General features: G+C 37.8%; 1 protein-coding gene across 4 annotated transcripts in view; it reads left to right on the top strand.

The window, feature by feature from the left end:
• ttll7 (tubulin tyrosine ligase-like family, member 7) overlaps positions 1 to 9,368 on the top strand; it is a 106,507-nt gene extending 97,139 nt beyond the window's left edge. For 2 of the 4 annotated variants that reach the window (XM_079598230.1, XM_079598229.1), the window contains exons 19-21: positions 659 to 819; positions 3,483 to 3,656; positions 8,989 to 9,368. In XM_079598230.1, the coding sequence (XP_079454356.1) occupies positions 659 to 819; positions 3,483 to 3,656; positions 8,989 to 9,106 (453 nt within the window). In that variant the 3' untranslated portion in view covers positions 9,107 to 9,368. Of the gene's footprint in view, positions 1 to 658; positions 820 to 3,479; positions 3,657 to 8,988 lie in introns of all 4 variants that reach the window. The other 2 variants (XM_079598228.1, XM_079598227.1) reach the window with 1 other exon arrangement.
• The last annotated feature ends 2,775 nt before the right edge of the window (positions 9,369 to 12,143 follow it).

The following is a 12,143-nucleotide window of genomic DNA, read 5'->3' as shown; positions in this document are numbered from 1 at the left end:
GAGCAAAATTGGTTCATTAGGACGTTTCATATCAATTAACGATGCATTGATTCATTTGAATATTGTGTCTGGAAGTCCCTGCATTTTTTGTAGCAAAATAAACATTTGCAGTATTTAAACTGTTACGATCATAAGTAAAATTCATATATATTTTTAGCTGTATTTAATGTGCATTCTTAAATAGCTTCAGTGTAGTTTGGTACTTTTTGTAAGGAACTTTTAGGGCCAGATTTACTAGCAGCTTAACCCTCTTTTGGCTTAAAAAAACTACTGTCAGTATTTACTAAAGACACACAGTGAAAAATTAGCACTGAAAGGCGTGGACAGGGTTATTTTTGCAGCTGACCTTATTGCATATATGCATTTGAGTTTCCCTTTCAAAAGCAAAATTTATGGGAGGAGAGTATTTAAATGAATCACGCAACGGGATTTACTAACTCAATCTACTGGAATTTGCGCCATTATTTACCACCCAAAAAAGGCACGTCTTAAACCAGAGGCTAATTAGCGCTGCTCTTGGTAGATTGTTTTGGTCATTATGGAAATGATCCGTCTGCGTTCTTTAATTTGCTCAGTAGATCGCCAGTAGATCATGCGCAGAACTTTCCACTCCCAGGGTATTATCGATCACTATTATTTATCTGATTATTTCATGAAGGTTTTGGACATTGTTCGTACCAACATCCGCTCGATGCTGCAGAGGATTTGGAGTGAACCGGATGTGGAGAGTCTACGTCTTTATCACCTTTTCAACCGGGTTTTTAACCGTCTGCTCTGGAGTCACGGTCAGGGGCTCTGGAACTGCCTCTCCAGCTCTGGGTAAGAGAATTATATTCTGCCTTTAAAGTCAACGTTAAATTACAATTAAGCATATTTACATGCACTTGATTAATACACATTCCTGGTCTTACTGTGAATTATTCATTAGGGCACATCATTTCAAAGAAAAAATTGGATATCATCTTAAAATTGTTGTGTGAAAGCAACATCACACTCGTAATTGGTCGGAATGTCAGTGATTTACTGTGATATTGCTTACTTATTATTCATTATTACACTTGTAAATGTCACATTATGGAAGATAAGTGGGTTTGTAAGAGTGTTTAATGTTGAAAAGGCATTGAGACAGACCATAACCATGGCCATGAGAAAAATGGTCTCTGTTTTGTCTTTATTGACTCAATCGTAAGTCTTGATATAGGCTTTTACTTCCTTAGAGAGTCACACAAAGAAGCATACACGCTTGCTGTTATAATGCACATAGACTCTTACATGCTGCGATTTTATCAGCTCTGAGAGCAAACAGCAGGGACTCCTCCTTATTGACCGCCTTTCTCCCTCTAGTCATTGCGAGCGCTTCTCGTAGGCTTTGTGTGGCCCAATCACTCTTGTAATTGCCACAGAGTGAAGGATGTTATATAGCCAGGTTTAGACCATTTGGAGTTGATGAGAGCGAACACAGCTCTAGGGGATTAGAAGCAGTGCCAGCAACCCATGCTGCTTCTGTTTAATCAGGGCCTGACGTGTGAAGGTGGCCCGTGAGCCGGTAGCACGGGAAGGAGATATCAGTGGGAGAGCACTGCATAGCCTCCCTGCCTGTAATGTACAATTCAGATCCCTGGAAGTTACATTTCATCATCTCTACAATGAAACCTCATCTCCTCTGCCAAGACTTTAAAGAGACTTTTTATCGTTTCTTTCTTCAACAAGAGCCAAAAGAACGAGAATCAGACCCTTTAACCTTCCTGCCAGATTGTTCCAGCATAGTCTATTACAATAAAAGCTGGCCCGTATTGCCTGTTTGATGACATACGACAGCAAAATGTCTTAAAATTGTTACTAAATCAGTATTTTATCAGTAATTTAAAAATAAATAATTTTAGAGTAGACAGACTTCTCTCTGATTACGTATGGCAGACTTTTCCAATCAATTAGGCCGCTTAAACTATTCCCCTCCACAATTGACCGCCAACTTTTCTTTTTCAATAACCTGCTACACTCATATGTCACAATATGGAAGAAAAGGTCTGTTCTGTGTTAAGGATTAACACAACATACATTTGTTTTGTCAAGTCAAGTCATCTTCATTTATATAGCGCTTTTAACAATGTAGATTGTTTCAAAGCGGCTTTACAGTAATAAACGGATAATTTAAGGTAACAGAGATTTATTTTCTGTTATTTTATATAACATATTTTCTTGATTAAATATATTTTCCAGCTAAAGTTAGTTTTGATTGATTCACTTCCGTCGCAAGGATCATTAGTTATTAAATTAGAGACCGCTTAGACGACATCGTTCTCTCTGCACAGACTTTAAACGCGAACCTGTGAGAAACGCTCATGAGTTATTATGTACTGGAAAAGCACTATACAGTACATGGGAATATATATACGGAATATATATTATATATATATATATATATATAGACATTAACACCTGCCAATATAATATAATTTTTTCAATTGTAGTATTTTAAAAAGGCATCTGGAATAATAAACTAAGTACAATGTTGCGTTGTCAGAAATATAGATTTTTCGATACATATTGATACAGGATACACAATACCAACTCACTTGTTTAATTTACTCGTTTAAATTTGCTCTTAATTTGCTTTGGATTGTGCGTATACGGCATAATTTGTATTTGTGCTCACACCCAAAGTGCGCGTACATAAAGACAAGTATATTGGCTGTATAAAATAGTATAATGGGTCCGTGCGTCAGCTCTGAAAGGGACAGCAGCCTAATATACCGGCTGCCAAATTATGAGATAATATTAAACATTGTGTGTGTGTGTGTGTGTGTGTGTGTGTGTGTGTGTGTGTGTGTGTGTGTGTGTGTGTGTGTGTGTGTGTGTGTGTGTGTGTGTGTGTGTGTGTGTGTGTGTGTGTGTGTGTGTGTGTGTGTGTGTGTGTGTGTAAGTGTGTGTGTTCCACAATGGACCAAGATGAAGTTGTTATTAAGAGGTTTAAGTTGAGTTTATGTTGTGTACACTTGCCATGCAACACTGTAACTTGATGCATTAATATAAAATTGCACTGATGTGCAGTCACAGGTGTGCATATACTGTATTCATTTAATTTAACCATGTAACATTGGATCTATTTAATTTGGATCAAAGTTGAAAACATCCATTTTACTATGTTAGTTTTTACCATTTTGAATTTTAATGAGACTTGTAAGACTTATCATTCAGTTTTTAGGAATAATCTTATATTTTGGTTTGTGTCCATGAAGTTCTTTAACTACAATAATCAAATGAAAATATCTAAAAATGTTAATTGACTGGATTATTTTAAAAAGTAATTACCACATGCCATGTTTTTTTTCATATTTAAACTGTTTTTGAGTTTCCGTTAAAAGATAACCATACCATGTAATATTGTTACTGGGATATAAAAGTAAGCATACCATGACATATAAGTTTGGCACTACCCACTTCTTGGCTGTTGTATTTATGTGCGTATCTTCCTTCAGCAGGTCATCGTGGGAGAGCGTCTTCAGTAAGAGCAGTGAGGTGGTGACCGCGCATGAGCTGAGGTGTTGCCAGCGTGTTGTACAGTTGTGTAGAGACTGTCTGCTTGTAGTCTACAAGTTTGTGGCCGACTCGCGCGGTTCTCTCAGCGGCCTTAGCCCAGACTGGGACGACACAAGGTATAGTGACCCTCTTCAAACGCCCATGACGATGCTGCTAAAGTAATGTATTGACACTCACATCACCATTAGTACAGTTAATGTACTAGTAACAGGCTATAGTAAAATTGCATATTAATCAAGAGGGAAAATTCTGAGGCAAATTCATGAAACCTTTGCATGCAGTATTTCATTACAAACATTTGTATTTCAAATATTTGATGTAAAGTCAATGCAAGTCTTTTCAAGGCAAAATACACCCCCTTTCTATGTATAAATATTGCCCATTATACAGAATATTACAATTGATTCACAAATCAGCCTTGTATAAATAATGCGCTATACACACATTTTCTGAATGTTTACAAGAAAGTGTTCCACATTTTTGTGCTGACACACTTACCACTTTTGTGCATGAAACATGCATTCAAACCAAACACTCCAGCACAACAGCAGAAGCAAATCTGAACGACTCCTTTCATTCACTCAGTTCATTAGAAAGAACGTAAATGAGCTCCACATTTGCTGAAACCCATGCACAATTTGGTTCTTATCACCTTATATTTTACCAGTTCAATTCATGTCAAACTGATTCTACAATTGCGTTTTGCCGAATCTGCTTTTTTGGGAGGTTTTAAACACTGGAAAGTTGGTACAGAAATAACTGCAACTGAAGTAGTATTTATATGTAAAGCTGATTGATATTTCTTTCTTTCTGTAAGAAAAGATTTTATGCTTAAAACAAGAAAAAAAAATATTAAAGATATTTTCTGAAAACAAGTATCTCTTACTAACTATTTGTAAAACAAATACAATTTTATTGTGTTAAGGATGTTTAGGTATTTTATTTACTGGAAAAGTACTGTACACTGGAAAAAAACAACTGATTAAGGATCCCCAATCCAGTAGGAATTTTAGTAGGAATCCATGCGATATGGAGTTAAACTTCTAAGTTGGTCACGACGCATTGACTAACAGAAAGCTTCATGTGACTTCTGTGAGAGCGGTGCTTCATGCATTACTACACTACTGGCAATGGACAACAGACCTTTTCAATAAAATTTCACACATCTGATTCTTGCAGAGCATTTTAGCTTGTCCTTTTATTGTGTATTAGAGCTGATCAGCTCCATTTAAATCACCTACCATCTTGATGTGCTGATGCAGACATTGTGTGTGAAATGTTCCTTTGAGATTAAGCTACATGAGTTTAAGCACTTAAGTGTAGTTTATGAATCATGCAGAATTATTCAGATTCAGATTCAGATTCTGTCCTTCGAGTCTAGCCTGTTGACTACCCAGAAATTTGTCCTTGTTTGCTCGACAGCACTCATCCTGTGGTTCCCACCCCCTTGGACTTTATCTTTTGGTTTTGGATCACACTCTCTCCCCTCTAGTCTGTCTGATCTTCGGCCATAAACCTTTGTCCACCTGTTTGCTGCTTGCTGTATTTCCATGGGGGCATAACCTCGGAGAAACCCAGCCAGTAATTTTCGATTTCCTCTCAGCTCTCCATCCTAGCCAATATCCGCTCTCTTCTCACACTTGTGTTCTCTCAGGACATGCCTCATTGACGGCTCATTGCTGGAACGGCCCTTGGGGATCCGTTATTTTTCAATCAGCCGGCATCTGCTTTGCCTCGTTAGGAAAATGATGCCCGGGTAACAGTCTCATCCTTGCTTCTTACTCCATCGCCGCCTCCTCGTTCCTTGTTCGGATCCATCAGGTGACTGTCATGTCTTCGATAGAAGCTGCAGAAGTCACATGACATACCGGAGATGTGCACTTTGTCCAACTAACCCATTAGTTAAGTCAGCTCAAAATCAAAATTGACCATATGTACTTCATGGTCTAGGTCTATTATGCATGATTGCATCAGTGCACATTATTTCAAGGAAATGTTTTCAGAAACTTTGTTCAAAATGCAACAAATTGCTTTGACTCTGAAACGACTTTTGGTTTCCATCATCCAAGACCCTTCTCTCTAACCACTTGTTATATGCAGGCATTTTTTCTCTTTTTTTACATTCCAATCAGTTTCTTATGGATAAAATCAAGTCCTAGATCTTTATTTTAAATCTTTTTTGGAAATTTGTCAGATTATGGAAGTATGCGAACATTCACCCTTACATGAGCGTGATGTGAAACTTTGCTTTTAAAAGTAATAGTACATTATTCTGTTACTCTTAAAACAGTAAACAGTTAAAAATCCACTTACAGAGTAGACAAATTGGGTTAATAATAATGGGAGCAATAGTTCGCTGTTGTCGGTCGATTGCATTTGTGAGTAAATAAATAGAAAATTTACTTCAAAAAAGGGTTGCATGTAGTGTGTTACCACTAACTCAGGTTCAGTGTTTAGTCACGAAAAGTAAAAGCAAACCACAAAATTATAGTATACACGGAAATAGGTGTCATTGGAAGTTTTGTGAGATTTATTTTTCAAGATGTAGAACTACAGAGATTTCTTTCTTAACTTTTGAGAAACCTAATATGATATCTGGTGAATGGGGAAGTCTCCTTTTTCTCTCAAAGTGTCTAAAAGTTCTCTCTCAAAGTTTTATGCAGCATGTGGCAGTTGGGTGATAGAGTGTAGGCTTTAAACAAGCAAACAGACGTGAGATATGTGCAGATCTTCGAGCGATTGTGTGTAATTAGTAAAGCACACACACGTTCGAAGGTTAGACAGCTGGCGGTCCTCTAGGGGCTTTGCACTGGCAGGTTTTTCCAAGAACTGCTCAGTGATCAAAAGCCAAAGACCTGGAGGAATCCTCACAGAGGTCCAATTAAACACCGCCTGCAGCCTGATTGGACCCTGAGTGATGGAGCCCTCTCATGGATGAGACTTCCTTACAGGGAATTCTTCAGAGCCAGAAAGGCCCACCTCCATATATGTTCATATTTGAATTTCATATTCCTTTGACATTTCCTTTTGTTGACCAAACTCGGCAGTCTGTACTGAAAAATATGCTAATGAGGCTCAACCCCAACCCACAACCATTTCCCGAGAACTCACCTGTCTGGAGTTCCCAGAGGGAAGAACCAAAAAAATCGGGGCTGGATTTAAAAAAAAAAACCTTTAATGAAAGGAACGTAGAGAAAGACTATTTGCGCATGATGTGAAAGGTGGCTCGGTGTGTGCGACGGAGACATTCATCGATATTCATCAATATTCATCATTGTCCAGAGTTTTTATAATCCATGTTCCTTATTAAATATTGCCGATTGAAGGGAATGCGCTGCAAACACATGCTTAGTGTGGTATCATGAGAAGATTCAAGGGCATTCTTTTATAAAAGTTAATTTGATTCTTCCCAAGTCTCTTGGCCCTGTCTTTCTGCAGCAGGAGCTTTGCAACAAATCTTCTTTAGTAAGATAAAGAGCAGCCCTAATTTGTACTGGCATTATGTATTGCTGTCGTAACTACATCATTGCATTCATACAAAGCCACTTCTTTCATTCATACAAAGCCACTTCCTGGGCTCCTAAATCGTGACACTTATTCTTTTGTTTTTTTAATATATTATTTTAAAAATCCATTTATACAAACAATAATTTAAATTAAATTCTTCTATGATGAACAAGTTTTCAGTTTTTGAATTGTTACAAGATATCTTATTGAAAATTATTATAATAATAAAGCCTTTTAGGTATGAAGTAGGATTGATTTAATGATGCGGTGAAGTTTTATTTGATTATTATTATATTTTTATATTATTATATTATTATATAAAAACTCTTGTTTACCAAATCAAAGTCACTGTGGTACAACCAACATGCAGGAAATTATTTTCATTAAAAAACTTAGTACATGTACTGTATACCTATTATAAATATAAGAACTATATTTCTAAAAGACGTTTCCTTTTTATCATTTCAGACATCCTTATTTGTCATTGCCCCACAGTTTTTTGTTTCAACATTACTAAAAGGAGAGAGAGATAAAAAAAAGAATTTGTTGGTTAGTAGTTTGTTCTCATGATAGAGGGCCCTATTTTAATGATCTGAAACGCAAGTGTCAAAGCGCAAAGCGCAAGTAACTTTGTGGGCGGATCCCGGCGCTGTTGCTATTTTCCCGTTGCTATAAACGACTCTTGCGCCTGGCGCAAATCTAAAAGGGGTTGGTCTGAAGTAGCTTCATTATTCATAGGTGTGGTTTGGGCGTAACGTGAAATAAACCAATCAGAGCGTCATCTCACATTCCCTTTAAGAGCAGACGCGCTTGTTCCATGGCGGATTGCTATTATAACGGCGGATTTGCCAGCGCACGCCAGGAGCGTTTCACAGCCGAGGAGGCCGACGTTCTCGTCAGGGCCGTAAAACACAGAGAAGTGACATTGTATGGGGATGGGAGAAACCCACCCAAATTAGCTTCGGTTAAACAGGCGTATAATTTGGGTAAATGTGTAGCCTAATCTAGATTTTATTTTATTTTAATCTAGATAGATCTTTTTCACATCTTCACGGGCACAACAATGATTTCCCTCGTGTGTTAATATTTTTCCTTGTAATAATGAATGATTTGCAAAAATGAAAACTGCTGTTTATAATTATAAGAGAATCAAAGTGGATGCGCGTTAACACGCTACATTATGGCCAAGCACGCGCCCTTAAAATACCACATCACTAACGCGCAACGCGCCACTGTCTTTAGACTGTTTTTTTCCTGGCCAGTGGCGCAATTGCTTTCTAAAACTGGAAAATAGCACCAGGGAAGTTTTGCGCCAGAACACGCCTCCTCTTTGCGCTGAACCGCCTCCGCGAGCGCAAGTTCATTCCCTAATTTACCGACGTGCGTCTGTGGAGGGAAAAGTCCGCTGTGCGCGGGTGCAAAATAGGAATGATACATGCGTCGTGTACAAAGTCAATTGCGCTGGGTGCAAGATAGGGCCCTTAGTGTATGCAGGTTATTTAGCACAACTTGTTTTTTTGTTGTTGTTGTATTTAATCACTGTGTTATTTAATTAATTAACTGTTTAAATCGCCTTGTTTCGAGTAGAATTATAATTAAGCTGTTGTTGTATTAGCAAGTGTGGGTCGTCAGCTGTCCAGGCTGGTTACCCTCCTTGTCTCTGTGCAGGCTCTAATTATCTAACCTGTCCTGTCTTGGAACATCCTCTGCATTAAACAAGTTCTTATCTGTTAAAACAAGTCCCGTTCTGCCACTTGTGTCACTCATTATTAAAACCGGCACAGTGTAAACGTGAGGGTCAGCGGAGGAGGCGGGAATCTAAAGCGTCAGCTGGAGAGCAGAAAGAGAGCCTGATCTCTTTAGGTGACCTTTGTGCCTCTAATCCTGCCTTTGAGTTTGGCATCCAACCCCTATTTTTGACTCCTCTCTCCGTCTGTGCAGGTATCTGCTGCCAGTCACTTCCCAGTTCATCATCAAGTGGCCGTCTTCAAGCTTCGGCCGCTCTGCGTCCTCGACTCGCCCCCGCAGCGTCTTTACCACACGGATGGGCCACTTCTGATGGCCGCTGGACTCCTGATGGGGGAGAACACATTCAGACCTCTGTGAGAAGGGCATAATGCCTGGGACCTCCGCAAATTCCTGGAGCGTATTTAAGTGGATTTGCCTGCCTGCTTTGGTAATGCATCCGATGCATATGATCGACAGTTCTCTGCCTCCCTTCTGCTGTAAAAAAAAATAAATAAAACGGAAAAAAAGTGCTGCATTGCTATCTCCCTTAGGATGCTTGTAAATAAAATTGATAATGTGCATCATCTTTACAAGACTGTACAATTTATTACATGGATTCCAGGGAATGTTTTAGTGTCATGGAATCAGAAAAGGTCATGGTGACCTTTTTTTTTTTTTTTTTTGCTTTGACAATAGTGGTACTTTTACTCTGTTTTTCCCTAACATTATGTAATTTTCTTAATATTCAATTTATAATTTACATAATTTACTAAATGTTTTGTTCTGCTCAGAATTTAAATTACAACACAGGGCCGTTCACATACCGTAGGTTCTCTAGAGATATGTGAAAGTACTTTAATTCATGGCGATAGACACACAAAACAGCATGATGTGTTGCAGTGGGCAAAAATGTGAGTTTAAAATCAGGAATTTGCTTTCCACTGTGGAGAACCTTGTGTACGTTTCAATTGATTTGCTAATCAGTTTAATTTACGCATTAAAAATTATCATAAATGTAATGTGTACATGTAATGCAGTCAGGAAGAACAACACAATACAAAGTCGCATCTCATGAAATCGACAAGCTCACATACTAAGTATTTATTTAATTTTTAATGTGGCACGGTGCAGGAAACAATAATAGAAAAAAGATTTAAAAATAGCGCAAACTGAATATGTCCCGTGTGAAAGCCCCCCTAGGACTGATTAATAAAGGGAAAGAGTGTTAGGTTAGTATTAGATTTGAGGTCAGGGTTTGAGTTAGAGGTTAGGTCTAGTCTCTTTAGATCTATTATAGGTTAGGAATTAAAAATGCTTACTGTTTGGAGTTAATGCTCTGTTATTCTAGACTGTAGTTGCCTGTTTTGAATTTAAAGCTGAAATCGCCTATCAACTTAAGGGACATAAGTCTCTTTTACATAACTTTTATGAGCCATACTGTGTAGATGCAAACATGAACCTCAGCGTCTGAGCTGTCTGATGTGTGTCCTTGCAGTGTTGATAAGAGGGATTTCCAATATCGCTGCCGGTAGAGTATGTTTGATAAATTGTTTATGAGCTCAGTGTGCTAAAACTCGGATGGCTGCATCTTTAAGATACTTGAATTAATTTGTGCTATTTATTTTATTCAAATGTCTGTGTTTACATCTAATTTAAAGTTTGTTTTAACCATGGCATTACCAATGTATCAGTGAATTTATGAACAGAATAACCTTTTATGGAAGTACTGTAATAAGTGCTAATTGCAGAGCTTTGCTTTGGATCTAATTAGGATACAGTAAATGTTCATGTAGTGTTTTAGTAAAAGTGACCTGGATGTGCCAGCTCAATCCACGCTGTGCCAACACTTCTCACAACCAGCAGTGTGTTATTTTGGTGTGTTTTTGGGGAGCTCTGTGACTGTTGGCAATATTTTTATTTTTATTATTATTATATATTTTTGTTTCTAAGAGAAATTGTAGTGACAGTGTTCTGACAGCCAGCTATTTAATTCCCTCTGAAAACAGCGATAACCTGACGCATATTCAACGGGCCAGTTCAGGTCATTTTGCCCAACTTACCATCATGTCACAATGCCAAATATTTTTTTTTGCCTGGATTTTCATTCAGGAGAATGTTTTTTAATAGCAATAAAAGGCTTAAAACATCTAAACAGACTCCAGAATTCTATTTGCGAATCTCATTGAGCTGCGTCTGACCTCTCTGACTTCTGCTTCTTTCTCCTGAGGGTTTCTTAACACAAGGTACCTTACGCACACACACATACAATCCACAGCATGACACTCCATGTCATTCCACACAGTCACGCATGAGATTTCAGAGCATAACCTTGTCCTGTTTTGATCTAACCTGAGGTCATTCTTGAAAACTAAAACTACACTGTAAAACTCCTTGTTTCTTCCCTTGTCTCTCTCTCAAAAAAAAAAAAAACTGTGATGGTGTTACTTAGCAACAGCAGAGAGAAGCATTGAGATTGAAACACGTGTTGACACGTCAGTGTGATTCTTGAATCAAAGAAATGAAAATGCCAACAGCTGACACTTGAAGTGAGTTTTGATTTACAGTAACGGCTTTCAATATTTTTTGCCTTTGTCAAGCTGTTTTGTCAGTGGTCAACAGTATTGCTGACCTCAGTTAAGGTGCTATCATAATCACAGAGATTTAATTACTGAAGGTCGCAAAGTTGCTGCACTGTTGTTTTCATGTAATTATTCTACTTTACTTTTGAGTACTGAGGTTTGTTACTTTTTACAGCAGATCGCATACCAAGTATTTTCAACTTGACCATACATTGGCCCATAACACGCATTTGTGTAATTTATATTTCAGGCTTTATAGAGCACTGCGGTCAATGGGTTTTTGATTAAATGCTTGAAATAAGTTCTGTGGTTAACATTTATCTGTGACATAGAATATATCATTAATACCCCTGTGAATTTTTTTAAAAGCTTTTAAAAGTGAAAAAAAAGTGTAAAAGCTTGGAAAAGTGGCTAAGTGGGACTCGTCCCACCGAATAAGTATACTCATACTGTTTATAATTGTGCTTTTGCAAAATATTCTAACTCAAACTTTCAGGGAAAATGTTTTTAGATGAAGACTGAAAGAGTTGGAAGCTTAGAGATAGTGCCATTGAAGACAGGCAACTGTGGTGTAGTTAATTTATAGCCTACATTTAGCCTTTTACTTCTGCCGATTGTATTTAGGCTTCAAAATTGTGAAGTGTTCACTTTTGAATATTATTATGATGAACAACCTTTGTTGGTATTTCCTGCAATAATCCAAGAGCCAATGGAAAAATCCTGTTTTGTTATTGTCGAGTGAACCAGGGTGTTGCCAACTTCCGGATTGGTCTACAAAAATATGTCCTC

Source organism: Phoxinus phoxinus (assembly GCF_949152265.1).
Source record: "Phoxinus phoxinus genome assembly, chromosome: 22".
Classification (NCBI taxonomy): domain Eukaryota; kingdom Metazoa; phylum Chordata; class Actinopteri; order Cypriniformes; family Leuciscidae; genus Phoxinus; species Phoxinus phoxinus.
This window is presented reverse-complemented; position numbering and strand designations above follow the sequence as displayed.